General features: G+C 41.3%; 1 protein-coding gene across 1 annotated transcript in view; it reads right to left on the bottom strand.

Annotated features, from left to right (window-relative positions):
- The window catches only part of VAV3 (vav guanine nucleotide exchange factor 3), a 259,355-nt gene that overhangs the window by 1,325 nt on the left and 232,846 nt on the right, over positions 1–25,184 (bottom strand). The window contains exons 25-26 of the mRNA XM_040408568.1: positions 14,928–15,057; positions 810–961 (exon numbers count right to left, since the gene is read on the bottom strand). Of these exons, the coding sequence (XP_040264502.1) occupies positions 810–961; positions 14,928–15,057 (282 nt within the window). The remainder of the gene's footprint in view (positions 1–809; positions 962–14,927; positions 15,058–25,184) is intronic.

The raw sequence follows: 25,184 nt of genomic DNA, 5'->3' as shown, positions 1-25,184 counted from the left end.
TATAACAGGTTTCTAGCTTACTCTTTCAAAGAGTAAAGAAACAAAGTGTAGAACAGTGATGCAATGTTTTTTTGGACCAACGAGAAGTGCAGATTTTAATGCTCCAGAATCCACTGTGGATTTTCCGCCGACCTATCCTCTGGATATCTGATTGGTGGAGGTTCGACACTAGGACCATCCAGATTAGCTGTTCGAGAAGGCAGCATTGCCCCCCTTCCCTGAGTAGTGCTGCTGCCCTCTCACTGCTTTCTCTAGGCCAGTGACGACACATTCATCGTCACATGGCCTACACGTAGCTCAGCCCCATAGAAGTGATACCAAGCACAGCCTCTATACAATGTACAGCGCTGTGCTTGGTAAGCACGGAGAAGACCGTGGTGCTCACAGGAGTGCCGGTGCCTTCTCAAACAGCTGATCGTCGGGGATCCCGGGTGTCAGACCCCCATATACTGATGAACTATCCAGAGTATAGGTTAGTATTAACATCTCAGAAAACCCTTTTAAGTGTATGTTCGAATGTGGTGGAAAAACGTAGTGAGAAGGGTGAAATCCACCGTAGAAAGTTTTTCCACACAATAATCAGTAGCAAGTTTGAAAATCCCAAGCATGCTCTGAATGCCAGACTGAATCTGCTACATATGGATGTGGTTTTGAAACCCCCATTTACCTGCACTATACTGTTAATTGATTAAGATTTTACGGAGCGGGATCTACACTGAAAATTCAACATATCTGAACATATCCTAAGTGTTCTTCTTATAATGATATCCCACTGCCCCTTCCACCATAGTGCATGTATTTTTTTTTACCTTGCCATTCACTTCTCCTCTCCACCAGCCATTGGTCCCAGACTTGGAATAGATCTTTACCACATCGCCTTTGAATAGGGACAGCTCCCTCATGTCTCTGGCACAGAAATCGTACCGTGCAACGGCAATACCTAGAACTCTGGGACTCAAGACTGAAAGAATGATTGAAACATAAGTCACAATGGGTAAAAATGCAACCTCACACAAAATGAATGGAATGGGGGAGAAAAGCGGTTACAAAGAAATTGGATTAATCTGTGACTTGATGGATCGTGAGAGAAATGGTTAATATATTATCTAAAGTTTACACTGGATTTTTGATGTGCAGAACACAATCCAATAATAGGCCTAACTACTCAATGAAGTTTTGATGAATACAGAACTAGAATATTACTGTGACAGTGCTATATAGCTGGTCTGTTAATATACTAGCATACTGTGGACTGAGGAACATCCTGATATATTAGACAATGTTTCACTTTTGAGTGGCTATTTCAATAGCATGTCAGAGATCTGGGTACTTGGAAGACTTTATTATAAAGACAATGGTACATTGTAATTCCACCTATTTCTATAGCCTCTGATCATTCCCATATCCCTGCTCAGTAATTGTATAGGCACCTATCATTCATTGCTAGATTTGATTTGTATCCAGGACATTATGCACCTCATGTCTTGACCCTGGTCATGCTACTGGACATTTTGCATGACCCAAAACATTTTTCTACATGTCTATATTAGAAGCTGCTACCTGTTCAGGGGAGTACAATATGCCCAAGGCATTTTGCCCTCTCCTTGGAGAACATGGTTTTGGTGCATCTGCCACATTCGTATGCATGATGAACAGTGCACAAAACATACGCAATAATGTTGATAAGCCTTCTCAAAGGCTATAGACACTTCTGGTGGTATTTTTTAATTATTGCATTCTACTCATGTTGGGCTAAACATCATTTTAAAAAAACAAAAAAAAATGGTCTTTATAAAACATTGTGTTTTTTTTTCAGTTTCTGTGCATATTGCAGACTAGCAGGCTTTCCTTCAGAGGGACGGCTCAGACTGCAGCCCTTATCTCTGAACCCCTGACAGCTCGTAAACACTCATTTAAGCTCAATTCAAATCAAATTGATAAGACTTTAGCTGCGAACTGTCAGGCGTTCAGAGATAAGGGCTACATAGTGAGCTGTCAGAGCAGTTCTATGAAGGGATTCACTGTGAGGGGTAAGCGTGCTAGTCTGCATTTACACAGAAACTGAAAGCGGTAGAGCAAAAACTGTTGAAAATTTGAAAAACTGTTGAAAATACCAGTTGAAAATAAAAGATTTTAAATGAGTAAAATGCAATAATAAATAAAAAAAAATGTCCCTAAAGGCACCCATAGACTTTAGAAGGGTTCCCCAACTTTATTTAAAAGGGATACATTATCAAATATTTTATTACTTCAAGGATGGAGACAGTCATTCACTGCCCCCTCAAGGAATACCACAGTGTATTAGGTTTGCCTAGGGCAGGGGTCTGCAACCTACGGCACTCCAGTCCTTGTGAACACACAACTTCCAGCATGCATACTTGATCTGCTCTTCTCAGAACTCCCATGGGAATGTATAGAGCATGCTGGGAATTGTAGTTTGACAACAGTTGGGGTGCCGAAGGTTGCATACCCCTGGCCTAAAATGTTCCTTTTATTGAGTCTCTAAGCCAATTGTATGTCTTCTCAAAATTGTCTTTCATAAGATGTGTCATTCCAAGTTTCCAGATTTCTGACAGTCAGGACTGTTGTCAGGCGGTGGTCAGATACACAGCATGCTCAGGGACACAATTTTCAGAGTTGCTAAGAGTGATGATTAGGTCGGTGATCTTGTCACTGCTTCATTGCTCGTTTGTTCTAATCCAGGCTGTCTGTGAGTCAACATATAAGTGATCTACTTAAATAGAAATTCCCTAAACAGTGAGATAGCTGATGATTTTGAGTAAAGAGATTATGGGATTCCTTGCTGCTTCCCTTGCATTCCTAGATTTTATTAGCAAATGCCTCTTATTTTTATAAAAATATAAAATAAAATATTACAAAAGTCTCACCCAAAAAACCCAGTCATCTGCTTTAGTAATTAATATAGTGCATCAATATGGAGAGACATCAGATGCCTGCCACTGATATTTTTTATAGCTCCCCCAATAATGTGATAGCAGTCATTTTAATTATTATGTCAGGTGGTATAAATCCGTATTTACCACAGTGACTATTTATCCTCTCCCCAAAATATTCACTTCGTCTTATTTGGACTTGTCAAGACAATGTAAAGTTTCATACAAAGCCTGGGTGCTTCCATGGAGTTCAGGCTTTTTTTGGGGTGGCATTATTTAATCACACAATGAGTTGCTTGTATTTTCTCAACTTTTTTCCTATATAGAAGTCTATGGGAAAACATCTGAAAAAACATCACGTCCAGAATATGCGGCGATTAAAAAGAAAAATGCCAAGGGAAAAAAAAACAATGACACGGTCTTAAAACTATACTACTAAAATACAGTGTTTGTAGGGCGTTTTAAAACTTCCTATTGGCCAATATCTCTCTGATCCTCTGCCGATCCAACGCAGATGCTGTAGTGGTCCCTGCCATTCTTTGGAGAGGCCACTGATGCTGCAGGGGTTACCTGCTGTCTGCTTGTAGGAAGTCACAGGCCCATCTACTGGCATCGTTGCTCATTGGAAGCCATGAAGCCAATAGTATGGTATGTGACTTCTGAGGGCACCTATTGGCTGCTGCAGTCATGAGCTGTCAAAGTAATCAAAGACTGGAGGCACTGCCACAGTATCTGCGCTGGATCGGCAGGGAATTGGAAAGGGGTTGTTTTTTTCCCCAGAAGATAGACAATAGGTTTACAACTGGGATGCATTCCGCCGATGTTGAAATGTCTGTTTCCACTATACCCAATAAATAAACCTTTCAATTCTGATTCATTATGGTGGCTGTCTATCACATCATCATAAGCCATTTATTCATTGCTAATCAGACACTTGGCTGCTTTGTACAGAGAGTGAGGGACATGCAGGAGGAAAAGAAAGCAGTGCCATAGCTACCTGACCAGAAGGGAGCAGTGGAGGGGGGCACAAAGCTGTACTCAGGCGCAGTAACAAAAGCAAACCCACACAGCACAGACGATGCTTGGAGAGAAGACAGACAAGCAAAGACCAGAGGGTCACTACCACGTCACAGAGAAATAAAACCACAGCATCATTGAGCAGTGCAACAGGTGTAACGAGTGCCAAAGCCACAGGCAGCACAGTGCAGGGGCGTCAGGTAATGCATTGTGAACAGTGGCGTGCGAAGATGTGAAGGGAAGAACATTTGTATTAGACTCAATAGGTGATTATTAGTTATGACTGTAAGAATGCCATTCCTCTTAGGGCTCATGCACACGAACGCATTTTCTTTCTGTGTCCGTTCCGTTTTTGTTTTGCCGACCGTACTCACTTCAATGGGTCCGCAAAAAAATGGAAGTTTCCGTATGTCTGTGTTTCCGTTCCACCAAAAAAATAGAACATGTCCTATTATTGTCCGCATTACAGACATGCATAGTACTGTTCCATGAAGGGCCAGCTGTTCCGCTCCGCAAAATACGGAATGCACACGGATGTCATGGGTATTTTTTGCGGATCCGTTTTTTTTGGACCGCAAAATAAATACGGTCTTGTACATAACCCATTAATGGCCCTTGCACACGACCGTATGTCCTCCGAGACATACAGTCCGTGAGCGGGCCATATGTCCCAGAGCGGCATTGATCGTGCGCACGGGAACACCCAGCATCATAGATTACAATGATGCTGTGCACGTCGGGCCGCCCGCAGGGCTATTGTCCCACACTGATATGATCTTATGAGTGCAGGACAATAGCCCCGTGGGCGGCCCGACATCCACAGCATTAGGCCTCATGCACACGACCGTTGTGTGCATCTGTGGCCGTTGTTCCGTTTTTTGCGGACCCATTGACTTTCAATGGGTCTGTTGAAAACTCGGAAAATGCACCGTTGTTCATCCGCGGCCGTGATCCGTGTTTCCTGTCCGTCAAAAAAATATGACCTGTCCTATTTTTTTGACGGACAACGGTTCACGGACCCATTCAAGTCAATGGGTCCGTGAAAAAACACGGATGCACACAAGATTGGCATCCGCGTCTGTGATCCGTGGCCGTAGGCTACTTTCACACAGACGGATCGCAGATCCATCTGCATAAAAGCTTTTTCAGAGCTGAGTTTTCACTTCGTGAAAACTCATATCCGACAGTATATTCTAACACAGAGGCGTTCCCATAGTGATGGGGACGCTTCAAGTTAGAATATACTAAGAACTGTGTACATGACTGCCCCCTGCTGCCTGGCAGCACCCGATCTCTTACAGGGGGCTGTGATCCGCACAATTAACCCCTAAGGTGCCGCACCTAAGGGGTTAATTGTGCGTATCATAGCCCCCTATAAGAGATCAGGCCCTCCCCAGTTTTAAATTCATTGGTGGCTAGTGTGCCCCCCCTCCCTCCCTTGTATTACTGTACATTCATTGGTGGCCAGTGCGGCCCCCCCTCCTAATTAAAATCCCCCCCCCCATCATTGGTGGCAGCGGAGAGTTCCGATCGGAGTTCCAGTTTAATCGCTGGGGCTCCGATCGGTAACCATGGCAACCAGGATGCTACTGCAGTCCTGGTTGCCATGGTTACTTAGCAATTTTTAGAATCATTATACTTACCTGCGAGCTGCGATGTCTGTGACCGGCCGGGCGCTCCTCCTACTGGTAAGTGACAGGTCTGTGCTATAAGCAATGCGCCACACAGACCTTTCACTTACCAGTAGGAGGAGCGCCCGGCCAGTCACAGACATCGCAGCTCACAGGTAAGTATAATGCTTCTAAAAATTGCTAAGTAACCATAGCAACCAGGACTGCAGTAGCGTCCTGGTTGCCATGGTTACCGATTGTAGTCCCAGCGATTAAACTGGGACTCCGATCGGAACTCTCCGCTGCTACCAATGATGGGGGGGGGGGGGGGAGAATTTTATTTAGGAGGGGGGGGGAGGGGGGCCCACTGGCCACCAATGAATGTACAGTAATACAGGGGAGGGAGGAGGGTGTGCTCCCTCCTGCCTGGCAGCACCTGATCTCTTACAGGGGGCTATGATACGCACAATTAACCACTCAGGTCCGGCACCTGAGGGGTCAATTGTGCGTATCACAGCCCCCTGTTAGGCCTCTTTCACACGGGCGTTGTGGGAAAATGTGCGGGTGCGTTGCGGGAACACCCGCGATTTGTCCGCGCGAGTGCAAAACATTGTAATGCGCTTTGCACTCGCGTGAGAAAAATCACGCATGTTTGGTACCCAAACCCGAACTTCTTCACAGAAGTTCGGGCTTGGGTTAGGTGTTGTGTAGATTTTATTATTTTCCCTTATAACATGGTTATAAGGGAAAATAATAGCATTCTGAGTACAGAATGCATAGTAGGTGATCAATTGAGGGTTAAAAAAAAAGAAAAAAATTAACTCACCTTCTCCTCTTGTTCGCGTAGCTCCCGGTCTCTTCTTTACTTCTCAAAAGATGAACTATCGGCTAGGACCTGTGGTGACGTCAGATCACATGCTCCAATCACATGGTCCATCACCACGGTGATGTACCATGTGATTGGAGCATGTGATCTGACGTCACCAAAGGTCCTTTAGCCGATAGTTCATCTTTTGAGAAGTAAAGAAGAGACCGGGAGCTACGCGAACAAGAGGAGAAGGGGAGTTAATTATTATTATTTTTTTTAACCCTCAATTGATCACCTACTATGCATTCTGTATTCAGAATGCTATTATTTTCCCTTATAACCATGTTATAAGGGAAAATAATACAGTTTATAGACTGTCACCTAGCAACCATGCGTGAAAATCGCACCGCATCCGCACTTGCTTGCGGATGCTTGCGATTTTCACGCAACCCCATTCACTTCTATGGGGCCTGCGTTGCGTGAAAAACGCAGAATATAGAGCATGCTGCGATTTTCACGCAACGCACAAGGGATGCATGAAAATCACTGCTCATGTGAACAGCCCCATGGAAATGAATGGGTCGGTATTCAGTGCGGGTGCAATGCGTTCACCTCACGCATCGCATCCGCGCGGAATACTCGCCCGTGTGAAAGGGGCCTAAGAGATCGGGTGCTGCCAGGCAGCAGTCATGTACACAGTTCGTAGGATATTCTAACTTGAAGCGTCCCCATCACTATGGGAACGCCTCTGTGTTAGAATATACTGTCGGATCTGAGTTTCACGATCTAACTCAAATCCAATGGTATATTCTAACATAGAGGCGTTCCCATGGTGATGGGGACGCTTCAAGTTAAAATATACCATCGGATTGGAGAAAACTCAGATCCGATGGTATAATAGGGACTCCTGACTTTACATTGAAAGTCAATGGGGGACGGATCCGTTGGCAATTGCACCATATTGTGTCAACGTCAAACGGATCCGTCCCCATTGATTTGCATTGTAAGTCAGGACGGATCCGTTTGGCTCCGCACGGCCAGGCGGACACCAAAACGACTTTTTTCTTCATGTCCGTGGATCCTCCAAAAATCAAGGAAGACCCACGGAAGAAAAAACGGACACGGATCACGGAAATACGGACCCCGTTTTTGCGGACCGCAAAAAAAAAAAAAAGAAAAAACGGTCGTGTGCATGAGGCCTTATTGTAATCTATGATGCTGTGTGCTCCCGTGCGCACGATCAATGCCACTCTGGGACATATGGCCCGCTCACTGACCGTATGTCTCGGAGGGCATACGGTCATGTGCAAGGGCCCTAAAGGGAATGTCCATCCTTGTAAACCATTAAAAAAAAATTCTTCAATCTAAGTACATAAAAAAATTCTATGCTGATTTTCCTTCTAATATATATATTAGCTCCACTTTTCTCATTCACAGCTCCAAATCTTCCAAAAATAAGCAGTTTGTATTCCTCATAGTGCTCTTGAAAATGAAAGTTGCATTGTGATTACATAGTTACTAGTTACATAGTTAGTTTTATAGAGTTCTATGATAACATTATGATTTCTTTCAGCCACCACATTCACCTAGATAATACATTAGTATTCAGTGAGCTCCCCCTAGTGGTGGGTACAGTTACAATGTTATCCTTTGAATCTCTATCTAAACAGGAAATTTGGAGCTCCGTACTTGAAAAATGAATATCAATTCACACTCAAAATATATAAAAAAATTACTAGCACGGAATGCTGGGCCTAAAAACGGCATCGTGATAAAAGGTGGAGACTCACTTTAAAATAAAAAAAATCACCTGTAAATATAAGATCTTGAGTTGTCCTCATGAAGGTAAATCCTACTCATCTGTTATGTTTGTTTCACAGAAAGTAATATAGATGCGCTAGACTCCTATATGCAAATTAACCTATCTGTACGGTGATAAAATTAAGCAAATAATTATTCAGGAGTCTTGAAAGCTGGTTTATGATCCATATGACACTGTGATATAAAACCAGCAAACAACTGAACAGAATATTTAATGTCTTGATAGAACTAAAAAAACTCAGACCTCGGGCTCGTTTACACGACTGTATGGATTTTTCAGTGTTTTGCGGGCCGTTTTTAACAGATCCGTTTTTCGTTTCAGTAGTGTTTCCAGTTCCGTTTTTCCGTATGGCATATACAGTAATTACATAGAAAAAATTGGACTGGGCATAAAATTTTCAATAGATGGTTCCGCAAAAACAGAACGGACATGGAAGACATACTGAGTACATTCCAAATGTGTTCCGTATTTTTTTTGCGGACCCATTGACTTGAATGGGGCCACGGAACGTGATTTGCGGGCAATAATAGGACATGTTCTATCTTTCAACGGAACTGAAAAACTGAAGTACGGAAACGGAATGCATACGGAGTACATTTAGTTTTTTTTGTTGCGGAATCATTGAAATGAATGGTTCCGTACACGGAACGCAAAAAACGTCCCGTATACGGAACGCAAAAAACTTTCGTGTGAACAAGCCCTCAAGGTGTCCATGCACATTAGTGGAAATTTGGCCAAATTAGCAATTTTTGCAGAATCAGATGACTAGGCAAAGTATAGTAGTATTTCAGATTTTGAAATCCTTTGTTACTATAGCAGATAAGTCACTGCCAACGGAGTCCTTTACTCTGATACCCATCTCTTCATTCAAAACACACGCAAGCTTGGCTGAGCCCAGTCTAAAGTAGCTTTTATATTTACTAGCGGTTTTTATTTTATTTAAAGGGAACCTGTCATGTGGATATTTGATTATAATCTAACTAATTATATACAATCGTTAACTACTAAAAAGTACCTTAGATAAATTCACTTACTGGTGTGACAGATGGTTACCTCTTAATATACACACAAAGATGCCACATGCCGCATGCTAATGAGCTGATTTGAGTCCAGCGTGATGTCAGTGAGTCCAGCGTATATTAAATTCAGAGCTACAGCCACTCCCCTGCCCACCTGCTGCTGATTCATATGGAAAATAACTGTCAATCAGCAGCAGGTAGGCGGGGAGAGTCAGGAGCTCATGAATATTCAGGACTCATCATTATCAGCTGGAGATTTTCAATACAAGATGTTGGCAGATTGACTGGGTCAATTAACCACTTCCCATCTGGGCCATTTGCCCCCTTTCTGACCAGGCCTAATTTTGCAAAAATGACATATCTCACTTTATGTGGTAATAACTTTGGAACGACTTATCCAAGTCATTCAGAGATTGTTTTCTCGTGACACATTGTACTTCATGATAGTCATAAATTTGAGTCAATATATTTCACCTTTATTTATGAAAAAATCCCAAATTTACCAAAAATTTTGAAAAATTAGCAATTTTCTAAATTTCTATTTCTCTGCTTTTAAAACAGAAAGTGATACCTCATAAAATATTTATTAGTTAACATTCCCTGTATGTCTACTTTATGTTGGCATCATTTTGGAAATGTCATTTTTTTTTTTTTTAGGACGTTAGAAGGATTAGAAGTTTATAAGCAATTCTTAAAATTTTTAAGAAAATTGCCAAAACCCACTTTTTAAGGACCAGTTCAGGTCTGAAGTCACTTTGTGGGGCCTACATAGTGGATACCCCCATAAATGACCCCATTGTAGAAACTACACCCCTCAAGTTACTTAAAACCGATTTTACAAACTTTGTTAACCCTTTAGGCGTTCCACAAGAATTAAAGGAAAATGGAGATCAAATTTTTTTAATTTCACTTTTTTGGCAGATTTTCCATTTTAATCCAATTTTTTCTTTACCACATCGATGGTTAACAGCCAAACAAAACTCAATATTTATTACCCAGATTCTGCGGTTTACAGAAACACCCCACATGTGGTCATAAACTGCTGTATGGGCACACGGCAGGGCGCAGAAGAAAAGGAACTCCACATGGTTTTTAGATGCCATGTCCCATTTGAAGCCCCCTGATGCACCCTTACAGTAGAAACTCCCAAGAAGTGACCCCATTTTGGAAACTAGGGGATAAGGTGCCAGTTTTATTGGTACTATTTTTGGGTACATATGATTTTTTGATCATTCATTATAACACTTTATGGGGCAAGGTGACCAAAAAATTGGTTGTTTTAGCACAGTTTTTATTTCTTTATTTTTACAGCGTTCACCTGAGGGGTTCAGTCAAGTGACATTTTTATAGAGCAGATTGTTACGGACGTGGCGATACCTAATATGTATACTTTTTCTCATTTATTAAAGTTTTACACAATAATAGCATTTTTGAAACAATTTTAATGTGTCCATGTTCTGAGAGCTATAGTTTTTTTATTTTTTGAGAGATTTTCTTATGTAGGGCCTCATTTTTTGCGGGATGAGGTGACGGTTTTATTGGTACCATTTTGTGGGACATACGCCTTTTTGATCACTTCGTGTTGCACTTTTTGTGATGTAAGGTGACAAAAACAGCTTTTTTTGATAGTTATTTTTTATTTTTTTATGGTGTTTATTGGACTGGGTCGATTATGTGATATATTTATAGAGCCGACTGTCACGGACGAGGCAATACCAAATATGTCTATTTTATTTTATTTTTTCTATTTAACATTTTTTTTTTTACATGTGAAACCTTTTATTTTATTTTATTTTGTTAACACTTTATTTTTTTATTTTACACTTTTCGTCCCCCATAAGGTCATACAAGACCTCTGGGGGACATTTACTTAACTTTTTCTTTTTTTTTTCACTGTTGATTTCTCCTGTAACTGGGGCTGACATAGTAGCCCCAGTTACAGGAGAAATGCACCCCCCAGAGAGGCTGTACAGCGCAATACAGCGCTGTACAGCCTCAGTGCAGGGCTGATCGAGGTCTGTGAAAGACCTCACACAGCTCCTGCACTCTCCTGTCCCGGCGGTCACATGACCGCCGGGCCGGAACATAGCGCTTCCAGCTCTGCATACACAGCGCTCGGTGAGCACCATGCAGAATTCGTGGGCTGAAAACTACAAGCACTATTTTTCCTTCCAGATCTCTATACAAAAATAGAATCATGGATGGGAAAAAGTAGAGCATGCTACGTATCACATATACACCCCAAAATGTTATTTCTTCACGGTTTACATCATAAACTCTCACATCTGCAGGAGTAACACTCCAGTATATCTTTACCAGACCACAAGAGGACAGCTTTGTGCATAAAAAATTTGTACCGGTGTCATTTTATATCAAGAAAGGGCTCATGCACATGAACGTGTGCACCCCGTACCCGTGCTGTGGACCGCAAATAGTGGTCTGCAATGCACGGGCACAGGCCATGCGAGCCACAAGATTCAGTCCGCACTGCAAAAGTTATATTTTTTTGTGGTGTGGAGGCACGGGCAGAAATCCCATGGAATCGCTCTGTAGTGCTTCTGTGGGTTTCCACTCCATATCTTGCAGATTACGGAACGATTCAAGTGAACGGGTCCTCATCCGCAAGATATGGAGCAGAAGCCCACGGAAGCACTACAGAATGCTTCCATCTTGTGGATCGATATAAGTGAATGGGTCCTCATCCGTGATATGGAGCACACACGGCTGACATTGCAGACCTGTTGTTTGCGTTCTTCTGCATGAGCCCTAAAGCTCACTTTCCTGATATCATAGGATCTGATTCTGAGGATTTACAGATAAATAGATCTATTTATATAGCACTAACATACTATGCAGCGCTTCACAAACATTTTTATCACTTGCTGGCTGCAGTTTAGCTCACAATACAAATTGCCTTTCAGTATTCCTTTAAAGTCTGGGAGGAAACTGGAGTACTTGGAGGTTGGATATGAACCTTGAACCCCAGCGCTGCCAGGAACCAGTGCATACCACTGAGCCACTGTGTTGTCTGGTGGCTTATGAATGTAGGGGTAGATATAGAGTATTGCTTACGTAAAGAGCTGTAAGGGTAAATATATGGCTTATCATTAGAGCTGTAAGGGTAAATATAATGGGCAAATTTAGATGGGGCAAATTTGTTGCACAGCTTTTTGCTACCCCTCCATTCATCTAAAATAAAATCCATAACCTTCCTGCCAAAAAACCCCATTCAGATCAATCAAACAGATTTTAAAGGGGTTGTCCAAGTTATATTTATTGATGACCTATCCTCAGGATAGGTCATCAATATCAGATCGGCGGGGATCCGACACTCAGCGCCCCCGCCAATCAGCTGTTTAAAGAGAAGGCGCGCGCCGTGCCAGCACTGCCTCCTCTTCATTGTTCAGTGTAATTACACCCAAACCGTCCTATTCATTTCAATGGGATGGATTGATCCTATAGAATTGAATGATCGGTGTTCCGGCTGTTGGACCCCCACCCATTTGAGATTGATGACCTATCCTGAGGATAGGTCATCAATAAATATAATTTGGACAACCCCTTTAAAGGGAACCTGTCATCAACTTTATGCTGACCTCACTGAGGGCAGCATAAAATAGTGACAGAAATGCTGATTTCAGCGCTGTGTCACTCATGAGCTAAAAGTCAGTGGTTGCCGAGAACCAGCATCATAATCATTGCAGCCCAGGCCTTGAAAAGAGTCAAATCTACCTGAGAAGAGTCCTGGTTATTCCTAATCTCCTGCTCTCTCCCCCATCTGCTGATGATTGGCAGTTCTCTCCTAGACAGAAAGAGAGACAACTAGGTAGAAGACTGTCAGCCATCAGCAGGTGGGCAGGAGAGCAGGAATTCATGAATAACCATGACTCTTCTCCAGGCCCAGACTGCAATGATTGTGATGTTGGTTCTCGGCAACCACTTACTTTTAACTTATAAATAAGGCTACTTTCACACTGACGTTTCTGGGTCTGCTTGTGAGATCCGTCTCAAGGCTCTCACAAGCAGCCCAAAACGGATCAGTTTAGCCCCAATGCATTCTGAATGGATAAGGATCCGTTCAGAATGCATCAGTTTGCCTCCGTTCAGCCTCTATTCCGCTCTGGAGGCGGACACCAAAACGCTGCTTGGAGCGTTTTGGTGTCCGTCTGATGAAACTGAGCCAAACAGATCCGTCCTGACTTACAATGTAAGTCAATGGGGACGGATCCGTTTTCACTGACACAATATGGTGCAATTGAAAACGGATCCGCCTCCCATTGACTTTCAATGTAAGTCAAAATGGACCCGTTTGCATTATCATGGTAATGCAAACGGATCCGTTCTGAACGGATAAAAGCGTTTGCATTATAGGTGTGGATCCGTCTGTACAGATACCAGACGGATCCGCACCCTAACGCAGGTGTGAAAGTAGCCTAACAGAGCGCTGAAATCAACTCACCTGTCTCTACTTTATTCTGCTGTTAGTATGGGCAGCATAAAGTGGATGACAGGTTCCCTTTAAATATTAAGACATTTCTGCAACAAATCTGTGTGAATGTGAACATTCTCTAAGATGACCATCTGCATAAGTGCTGAGTCTGCTTCACTATGGCCGTAACAACTCATCATGTAGCTTTGAGATCTGAATAGAACAAATTACAGGAGAAACAACCGCATTAGGCCTCATGCACACGACCGTTGTTGTGTTCCGTGTCCGTTGTTCCGTTTTTCGTGATTTTCTGCGGACCCATTGACTTTCAATGGGTCCATGGAAAACTCGGCTAATGCACCGTTTGTCATCCGTGGTTCCAGTCCGTCCAAAAAATATAACCTGTCCTATTTTTTTCACGGAAAACAGTTCGCGGACCCATTCAGGTCAATGGGACCGTGAAAAAACGCGGAGGCACACAAGATTGTCATCTGCGTCCGCGCGTCCGCATCATTTGCATAGCAAACTTGACTTAGACTTTTTTTTACTTTCCTTCATGTCTGGTGATCCTCCAAAAATAAAGGAAGACACAAGGAAACAAAAACGGAAACGGATCACGGAACAACGGAACCGCATTTTGCGGAACGGTCGTGTGCATGAGGCCTTACAGTACATACTGAGACTCCTTGTAACTTTCCTGGGTTCAGCACATTTGAACTGTCTGAAGCATAAGGGCTGTACTTCCAGGGACATATCTATAAGGGTCCATTCACACGTCCGTTTTTTCTTCCCTGATCTGTTCCGTTTTTTCAGGAACAGATCTGGACCAGATCTGGACCCATTCATTTTCAATGGGTCCTGGAAAAAATCAGACATTGAGCTGTCCGTTTTTTTCCAGGACCCATTGAAAATGAATGGGTCCAGATCTGGTCCTGAAAAAACGGAACAGATCAGGAAAGAAAAAACGGACGTGTGAATAGACCCTTAGAGGATTATGAGTCACACAAGGAACCAGGATCCTAAAAGGGACTAATAGATCTATCTCCCACATAAGAAGTCATCAGAAATTTAAATGGCAAAGTTCCCTGTTACAGATTTTGCGCTGGGACCCAAGAGTTACACTTCTGTTTACATCAGACATGGGACATTGACAAGGGTGTCTCTTGTTGTGTAGGAAATGTAATTTACCAGCTAATGATCATCCCTTAATCTGTCCGCAGACATTAAATAATCTACATCTACTGGCGTGTGACCGCAGCGTTACAGAACTACTATGTATGAGAGGGTAACTGATCAACAGCCAAGTCACACTGGTAGATAATACTTACACATTCCTGATGACCGATTATTTGCATGTGCAGCTTGATATTCTGGAGCTTTGTAAGGGAAAAGAAGAGTTGTGTCCAAACTCCTGAAACCTTCTCGGAGAGATTGAAGTTTATAATATTCTACAAGTTCCTGGACAGAGCAAACAAATTAACTGATTATTTGAGAAATAATTCACTCATTAGTACAAAACTACATGTAAATTGGGTTTTAAAAACAGGAGTTACATCAGTGGAACTACCTGTACAACAGTCTACAGTATGAGGTCCTATCCACTAATCCACCAGGTAATGGTTGAGCTGGGAATATTACACTGACTGAATTTAGAGCTTCCTGTTTGGATTATTGACAGGTTTGGAAAAATGAAAAATGCTGAAGATCACAAACGTTCACAGCTCACCACAAGTTACATCTTTGATAACTATTCTGTGGCTTTTACATACAAGCCTTCATCATAACGTCCATCAAAAAAGCTGAACAATAATTATCATTTGGAAGATCTGAAATATCACTTTACAAAAACACGCCCGTCCTCCTAGATTCCACTGGTTTACATCACAAGCCATTTTCCCCACATTGTTTTGAGGAAAAAAATGTTCTTCCTCAACAGTTAAATGCACTCTGCATTCAATCCTGTAGTTCCTTTAACCACTTCCAGACCGGGCCTTTGCCCCCTTTCTGACCAGGCCTAATTTTGCGAATCTGACATGCGTCACTTTATGTGGTAATAGCTTTGGAACACTTATTTATCCAAGCCATTCTGAGACTGTTTTCTCGTGACACATTGTATTTCATGATAGTCATAAATTTGAGTCAATATATTTCACCTTTATTTATGAAAAAATCCCAAATTTACCAAAAAGTTAGAAAAATTCATAATTTTCAAAATTTCTATTTCTCTGCTTTTAAAACAGAAAGTGATACCTCATAAAATATTTATAACTTAACATTCCCCATATGTCTACTTTATGTTGGCATCATTTTGTAAATTTTGTCATTTTGTTTTTAGAAGGCTTAGAATTTTAGAAGCAATTCTTAATTTTTAAGAAAATTTTCAAAACCCACTTTTTAAGGACCAGTTCAGGTCTGAAGTCACTTTGTGGGGCTTACATAGTGGAAACCCCCCCCATAAATGATCCAATTGTAGAAACTACACCCCTCAAGTTACTCAAAACTGATTTTACAAACTTTGTTAACCCTTTAGGTGTTTTCGCCAAGAATAAAAGGAAGATAGAGATCAAATTTCTAAATTTCACTTTTTTGGCAGATTTTCCATTTTAATCCATTTTTTTCTTTAAAACATCGAGGATTAACAGCCAAACAAAACTCAATATTTGTTACCCTGATTCTGTGGTCTAGGCCTCATGCACACGACCGTTGTTGGGTTCCGTGTCCGTTGTTCCGTTTCCCGTTATTTTCTGCGGACCCATTGACTTTCAATGGGTCCGTGGAAAACTCGGAAAATGCACCGTTTGTCATCCGCGTCCGTGATCCGTGTTTCCAGTCCTTCAAAAAAATATGACCGGTCATATTTTTTTCACGGACAACGGTTCACGGACCCATTCAAGTCAATGGGTCAGTGAAAAAACACGGAGGCGCACAAGATTTTCATCCGCGTTCGTGATCCGTGTCCTTTTTTTCCCTATCATTTGCAAGGCAAACTTAACTTAGATTTTTTTTTCACTTTTCATGTCTGGTGATCCTCCAAAAATCAAGGAAGACACACGGAAACAAAAATGGAAACGGATCACGGAAAAACAGAACCCCGTTTTGCGGACCGTGAAAAAATAATGTTGTGTGCATGAGGCCTTACAGAAACACCCCACATGTGGTCACAAACTGATGTAAGGGCACATGGGAGGGTGCAGAAGAAAAGGAGCACCATATGGTTTTTAGAAGGCAGATTTTGCTGAACTGGTTTTTAGATGGCATGCTGATGCACCCTTACAGTAGAAACTCTCAAAAAGTGACCCCATTTTGGAAACTAGGTGATAAGATGCCAGTTTTATTGGTAATATTTTGGGGTACATATGATTTTTAATTGCTCTATATTATGTTTTTTGTGAGGCAAGGTAACCCAAAAATGGCTATTTTGGCACAGTTTTTTTTTTTTTTTTTTACAACATTCATCTGACAGGGTAGATCATGGCTATTTTTATAGACCAGGTTTTTACGGATGCAATGATATCAAATATGTCTATTTTCTTTGTTTGTTTGTTTCAGTTTTTCATAAAGCATTTTTGAAAACAAAAATGTTTGTGTCTTCATTTTCTGAACGCCATATTTTTTTCTGCCGATCGTCTTGTGCAGGGGCTTGATTTTTGCAGGAAGAGTTGACATTTTTATTGGTACAATTTTTGGGTACATATGATTTTTTGATCATTCATTATTACACTTTATGGGGCAAGGTGACCAAATAATTGGCTGTTTTAGCAGTTTTTATTTATTTATTTTTACAGCGTTCACATGAGGGGTTAGGTCATGTGACATTTTTATAGAGCAGATCGTTATGGACGTGGCAATACTTAACATGTATACTTTTTCTTATTTATTTAAGTTTTACACAATAATATCATTTTTGAAACAAAAAAAATGATGTTTTACCCTGGGTTCAGACCTGAGCGTTCGCGATGGAGCGCTCTGTATGCGCGATTGTACCGGCGTTTACAATCGCGCATACAGAGACAAGCGAACGCCCATTGTCGCGCGTTCCCAAAAGTCTATGTACGGGCACGCGCGACAAAACGCCCTAAAGAAGCTCAAGAACTTTTTTGAGCGTCGGGCGTTTTACAGCGCGATCGTACGCGCTGTAAAACGCCCAGGTGAGAACCATTCCCATAGGGAAGCATTGGTTTCTCCTTGTTGAGCGTTTTACAGCGCGTAGGAACTTAGGGTTAGTGTCTCCATAGTCTGAGAGTCATAGCTTTTTTATTTTTTGACCGATTGTCTTAGTTAGGATCTCATTTTTTGCTGGAAGAGGTGATAGTTTGATTGGTACAATTTTGGGGGGCGTACACCTTTTTAATCGCTTGGTATTGCACTTTATATGATGTTAGGTGAGAAAAAAATAGCTTTTTTGCTTTTTTTTACGGTGTTCACCTGAGGGGTTAGGTCATGTGATATTTTTATAGAGATGGTTGTTACAGACGCAGCGATACCCAATATGTATACTTATATGCATTTAATATGTATTTTTTATTTATTTCACTTTAACACAATAATAGCATTTTTTAAACAAAAAAATGATGTTTTAATGTCTTCATGTTCTGAGAGTTATAATTTTTAAAATTTTTTAGCGATTTTCTTATCTAGGGGCTCATTTTTTGCAGGATGAGGTGACGGTTTTATTTGTACCATTTTGTGGGACATACACCTTTTTGATCACTTGGTGTTGCACTTTTAGTGCTGTAAGGTGACAAAAGTGGCTTTATTTTTTTACAGTTTTTATTTTAATTTTTTTATGGTGTTTATCGGACGGGGTGGATCATGTGATATATTTATAGAGACGGCCGTCACAGACGCAGCAATACCAAATATTTTATTTATTTTATTCTATTTAAAAAAGAATAATTTTTATTACTTAATTGGGAAATTTTTTTTACATGTGAAACCTTTTTTGTTATTTTTTTTTATAAAACACTTTATTTGTTCATTTTTTATTTTACACTTTATGTCCCCCGTAAGGGGGAAATTTAACGTCACTTTTTCACTATTGATTTCTCCTGTAACTGGGGCTGACATAGCAGCCCCAGTTACAGGGGAAATACACCCCCCAGAAAGGCTTATAGCGCAATACAGCGCTGTACAGCCTCAGTGTAGAGCTGATCGAGGTCTGTGGAAGACCCGACAGCTCCTGCACTCACCTGACCCTGGCGATTACATGACCACCGGGCCGGGACAGGAAGCGCACCCTGGACTTTTGTGGTCTCCTGCCTTGTGGTGGCTGGGATGCCCTTGATGTTAGGTGAGAAATGCGGTGCAGGGCAGAAGAATAGTGAAAAACAACAGGATTTGGTAGGGAGACCAATGACCAGGCCATCTTGATTTTAATAAAAGAATTTTAAAATTAAAATGGAGGATGGGGTTACAGTACAAACACAAGCAGTAGGCAAAGTTCTCAAGTATTTCAGAGAATAGGCTTTTCCCAAAGGCTGTGTATGGGAAGTAGCTATTATATTGGTAGTCCTCCTTTAGTCTCTCTATAGACTATAGCAATCTACCAACTGACCAAAGACATGCAATCCATTAATGTTTCTCTGCAATGCCCAACTGCAGGGTGCAGTCCTTTGGACGTGAATCATAGCATTAACCCTTTAGCAGCTAACCAAAGGGTCACTGCATGTTCTGCAGCTAAAATTCATTTTTGTAAAACATGATCAATACAGTAGTAAGATATGAGCCTCCTTGCTTCTATCTGTTAAGTGGCAACTTTAGTAGACAAAATGTCTGCTAGGATTTGCTGCCTGACAACTCAATTTAACCCCTTAAGGACCGGGCTCATTTTCACCTTAAGGACCAGGCCATTTTTTGCAAATCTGACCAGTGTCACTTTAAGTGCTCATAACTTTAAAACGCTTTGACTTATCCAGGCCATTCTGAGATTGTTTTTTCGTCACATATTGTACTTCATGACACTGGTAAAATGAAGTCAAAAAAATTTTTGCACAAAAAAATACCTAATTTACCAAAAATTTGAAAAAAATTAGCAAATTTCAAAGTTTCAGTTTCTCTACTTCTGTAATACATAGTAATACCCCAAAAAATTGTGATGACTTTACATTCCCCATATGTCTACTTCATGTTTGAATTGTTTTGGGAATGATATTTTATTTTTTGGGGATGTTATAAGGCTTAGAAGTTTAGAAGCAAATCTTGAAATTTTTCAGAAATTTACAAAAACTCAATTTTTAGCGACCAGTTCAGGTCTAAAGTCACTTTGCGAGGCTTACATAATAGAAACCACCCAAAAATGACCCCATCTAAGAAACTAAACCCCTCAAGGTATTCAAAACTGATTTTGCATACATTGTTAACCCTTTAGGTGTTGCACAAGAGTTATTGGCAAATGGGGAGGAAATTTGAGAATTTCATATTTTTGTCAAATTTTTCATTTTAACCCATTTTTTCCACTAACAAACCAAGGGTTAACAGCCAAACAAGACTGTATCTTTATTGCCCTGACTCTGCCGTTTACAGAAACACCCAATATGTGGCCGTAAACTACTGTACGGCCACACAGCGGGGCGTAGAGTGAAAGGTGCACCATATGGTTTTTGGAAGGCTGATTTTTATGGACTGGTTTTTTGACACCATGTCCCATTTGAAGCCCCCTGATGCACCCCAAGAGGAGAAACTCCCTAAAAGTGACCCCATCTAAGAAACTACACCCCTCAAGGTATTCAAAACTGATTTTACATACGTCGTTAACCCTTTAGGTGTTGCACAAGAGTTATTGGCAAATGGGGATGAAATTTGAGAATTTCATTTTTTTGCCTAATTTTCAATTTTAACCCATTTTTTCCACTAACAAAGCAAGGGTTAACAGCCAAACAAGATTGTATCTTTATTGCCCTGACTCTGCCGTTTACAGAAACACCCCATATGTGGCCGTAAACTACTGTACGGGCACACAGTAGGGTGTAGAGTGAAAGGTGCGCGGTTTGGTTTTTGGAAGCCAGATTTTGCTGGACTGGTTTTTTGACACCATGTCCCATTTGAAGCCCCCCTGATGCACCCCTAGATTAGAAATTCCATAAAAGTGACCCCATCTAAGAAACTACACCCCTCAAGCTATTCAAAACTGATTTTACAAACTTTGTTAACCCTTTAGGTGTTGCACAAGATTTAATGGAAAATAGAGACACAATTTCAAAATTTCACATTTTTGGCAGATTTTCCATTTTAATATTTTTTTTCCAGTTACAAAGCAAGGGTTAACAGCCAAACAAAACTCAATATTTATGGCCCTAATTCTGTAGTTTACAGAAACACCCCATATGTGGTCGTAAACCGCTGTACGGGCACACGGCAGGGCGCAGAAGGAAAGGAATTCCATACGGTTTTTGGAAGGCAGGTTTTGCTGGACTGTTTTTTTTGACACCATGTCCCATTTGAAGCCCCCCTGATGCACCCCTAGAGTAAAAACTCCAAAAAAGTGACTCCATTTTAGAAACTACGGGATAGGGTGGCAGTTTTGTTGGTACTAGTTTAGGGTACATATGATTTTTGGTTGCTCTATATTACACTTTTTGTGCAGCAAGGTAACAAGAAATAGCTTTTTTGGCACGTTTTTTTTTTTTGTTATTTACAACATTCATCTGACAGGTTAGATCATGTGGTATTTTTATAGAGCAGGTTGTCACGGACGCGGCGATACCTAATATGTATACATTTTTTTTTATTTATGTAAGTTTTATACAATAACTTCATTTTTAAAACCAAAAAAATGTTTCCATATTCTAAGAGCCATAGTTTTTTCAGTTTTTGGGCGATTATCTTGAGTAGGGTCTCATTTTTTGCGGGATGAGATGACGGTTTGATTGGCACTATTTTGGGGTGCATATGATTTTTTGATCGCTTGCTATTACACTTTTTGTGACGTAAGATGGCAAAAAATGGCTTTTTTTACACTGTTTTTATTTTTATTTTTTTACGGTGGTCATCTGAGGGGTTAGGTCATGTGATATTTTTATAGAGCCGGTCGATACGGACGCGGCGATACCTAATATGTATACTTTTTTTTATTTATGTAAGTTTTACAGAATGAGTTCATTTTTGAAAAAAGAAAAATCATGTTTTAGTGTCTCCATAGTCTAAGAGCCATAGTTTTTTCAGCTTTTGGGTGATTATCTTGAGTAGGGTCTCATTTTTTGCGGGATGAGATGACGGTTTGATTGGTACTATTTTGGCGTACATGCGACTTTTTTGATCACTTTTATTACCTTTTTTGGGAAGTAAGGTGGGCAAAATTTCAATTTTCTCATAGTTTTTATTTTTTTATTTTTATGGCGTTCACCGTGCGGGGAAAGTAACATGACCATTTTATAGATCAGGTCGTTACGGACGCGGCGATACCTAATATGTGTAGTTTATTTTATTTTTTTAATTTTTATTCAGTGATAAATGTTTTTTTTTTTATCTTAACTTTTTTCACTTTTTTTTACATTTTTGTGACCCAGACCCACTTGGTTCTTGAAGATCCAGTGGGTCTGGTGTCTGTATAATACAGTACAGAACAATATATATTGTTCTGTACTGTATTTTACTTACACTGAACAGAGCTATGCTTTCAGCATAGATCTGTTCAGCACCATGGACAGCAGGATGCCTGAGAGGCGTCCTGTAGCCATGGGAACCCTCCCCGTCTGCTCAGAACTTCGCAGACGGGGAAGGGTAAGCACGGGGCTGAGGGGGGCTCTCTGGGGGCTCTCTCCCTCTCCATCGGGGGGCTGCAAAGCCACAGCAGCCCCCCGATGGAGAGGGAGGGAGCTCCCTGACCGATGACAGTTAACTTTTTCCATACAGCGGTCCGTACGGACCGCGGTATGGAAAGGGTTAAACGGCTGACATCTTCACAGATGTCAGCCGTTTATACCAGGGTGCCAGCAATGGCACCCTGGCATACCCACTAGAAGCCAACGATCGTTCATGGGGAGGCGGGCGGGGGATCGCGATCCCGCCTGCCGCACCGCCCGCCTCCCGCAACGCCCCCACCGCCTGCGACACCCCCCCCGCACCACCCTCCGGCATAAAATCGTGCAGGGGTGCAGGGGGGGGTGAAAAATAATGATTTTAGCCACTCTAAAGTTTCTGATCCCCGCGGTCAGGGACCGCGGCGATCAGAAACTGCAAAAAGCGCAGCGAACCGCAGGTCTGAATTGACCTGCGGTTTGCTGCGATCGCCGATACGGGGGGGTCAAATGACCCCCCCTGCATTGTTACGGGATGCCAGCTGAATGATTTCAGCCGAAATCCCGTTCCAATTAACCCCTGGGGCGCCGGAATACAGATTTTAAGTCAGGACGTACCGGTACGTCCTGGGTCCTTAAGGACTCGGGAAATAGGGCGTACCGGTACGTCCTAGGTCCTTAAGGGGTTAAACAACGGTGGTAGCTGGGAAACGTATTGCAATTTTTCCAAGTAGTCAGAGCTATGGGTTTAAAAAAAAAAAAAACACAAAGACTTCATTGCTTCATTGGCAAGATTGCAACGCGCAGGTGCAACATGTATCTGGGCAAGTAGTGCTTATTGCACTCACCTTCGGAGATTCTGCTAAGACGAGAAGCATGTAATTCTTTAGGAGCTGTTTGAATGCAGCTACTACCGGTTTGGAAATAGGATAATTTTTTTCAGGCGCTGCTCTAAGTCAATCAAGTACAGTAGAGAAATCTTAAATGATATTACTTTTAATTTTATAAAGAATAAACACAGAAACACAATTGGGGTCATTTATTAAGACCAGTGTTTTAGACGCCAGTCCTAATACAATTTGCACTGGCGCATGATGTGCCTAAGTTATGTAGAGGCGCCGGCCTCTACATAACTTAGGTACAACCACCGCCAGCCTAAATCTACACCAGCTCCCTTGCTGCCGTAGATTTGGATCATTTTCTATGCCTAAAACAGCCATAGAAAATGATAAATGAGATGGGCCGTCTGGCATTTCCCTTCCCCGCCCATACCACACACCCTTTTTTAGACCTGGCGTGAGCGTGGAAAAGTCGAAGAAAGGGGATTTGCGACCAAATCTGTGACAGATATATGCCAAAAATTGGCGTATATCTAATAAAAAATGTCCCCCAATGTTCTTTTATGCCAAATAAAAAGCAATATTATGGAAGATATCCCTCTTGCAATTCCAGATATAAAATATTTGATTTCTCAAACCAGTTGTAGCAAGTAATCAAACTGTACTTAAAAGGATTATCCTGGAAAAGATAATGATGACTTATCCTCAGGCTAGGTCATCAGTATCACATCAGCGGGGGTCCAAGTCCCGACACCCCCTGCCAATCAGCTGTATCAGGGAGCCGCAGCACTCACCGGAGCTCTGCTTAGCGATGCAGGATCCCAGCAGCTTTCCAAAGACAGCTCCGTATATTGTATAGTTTTAGGTCAAATTTTAGGTCAAATTATAGGTGAAAGGGTTCACAATGTTTCAAGCACTACTGTATAGAGATGTATCTGTAGATATAAGTACGTTATACAGAATACTACTGAGGCTTTTAGTGAACAAAAATCCTTCAATTAACAGCAATGGACCCTGTGGTTCACTGTTAGAGTTTATGCCTACTCACTCAGCAAAGACAATCTGAAGGAGACAGAATAAAAGTTCGATATACAGGAGTACAGCCTTCATTGTCAGAGCACAGATCAGGACTCAAATACCGACACTTCAATGTGCCTGTAAGAATAAAATATCAGCCTCCTGCTATAAATGCCAACCCTAACTGGAAGCTAGGGAAGAACCTAATCTTAGTATTGTCCCCATAATGTCCCTTTTCCCCATTTATTTCTTCACCATCTGACAGTAAATATCTCTGATCAACTCTACCGCTCCACACTTATGCAAGCTAGGAATTCATTTGGTAATTTTTATCTTCAACTACTTTTCCCCCCACAATTATCATTTTGTTTTCCATTTGAACTGCAAAGCTGGCAAGGTCAAATTAAGGCTTGAAAAGGTCTGACGTGATTGTTCGTGGTTTCAGGCTTCAGAAAACCAATCTGACTGAAGGTGTGCACGGTTTTTTACAACCACTGTTTATCCTAAAAGCTCCATCCATACTAATACAAATATAAACATATATCTAGTTATACTATATTTAAACTGTAGGTGATCTAATTTATTCTCTCTATTCCAATTATACAAATATATTGTTCTACTTTTATTACTATGTTCCAGGATTGTAAAACTCTATAAAAAGCCATCACATAGAGGCACAATTTGGAAAGTTTATGTGGCAAATTAAATCTTTCATTGTTACGTCTCCTAAAAGTCTTTATTTTATTCATTGTAACAAAAAAAAAAAAGGAAAAGAGCGGAAAAGCACATTTTTTTGCAGGCCATAAAGCAAATGTATTATGTCAAAATAGGAATCTGTATAGTTCAGAAACATGTGTAATTGTAGGTCAGCCATTGTAACAATACACATATAAAATACCCATGCATTTCAAGGGTTTGTACCACCATAAGAACTTCTTCCCTATCCGACGGCTAGTATCCCACCAATCATGGGAATGAGGTACTGTAGTCCCCA

Source organism: Bufo bufo, chromosome 9, assembly GCF_905171765.1.
Source record: "Bufo bufo chromosome 9, aBufBuf1.1, whole genome shotgun sequence".
NCBI lineage: Eukaryota > Metazoa > Chordata > Amphibia > Anura > Bufonidae > Bufo > Bufo bufo.
Note: the sequence above shows the minus strand (reverse complement) of the source record. Positions and strands in the feature narration are given on the sequence as shown.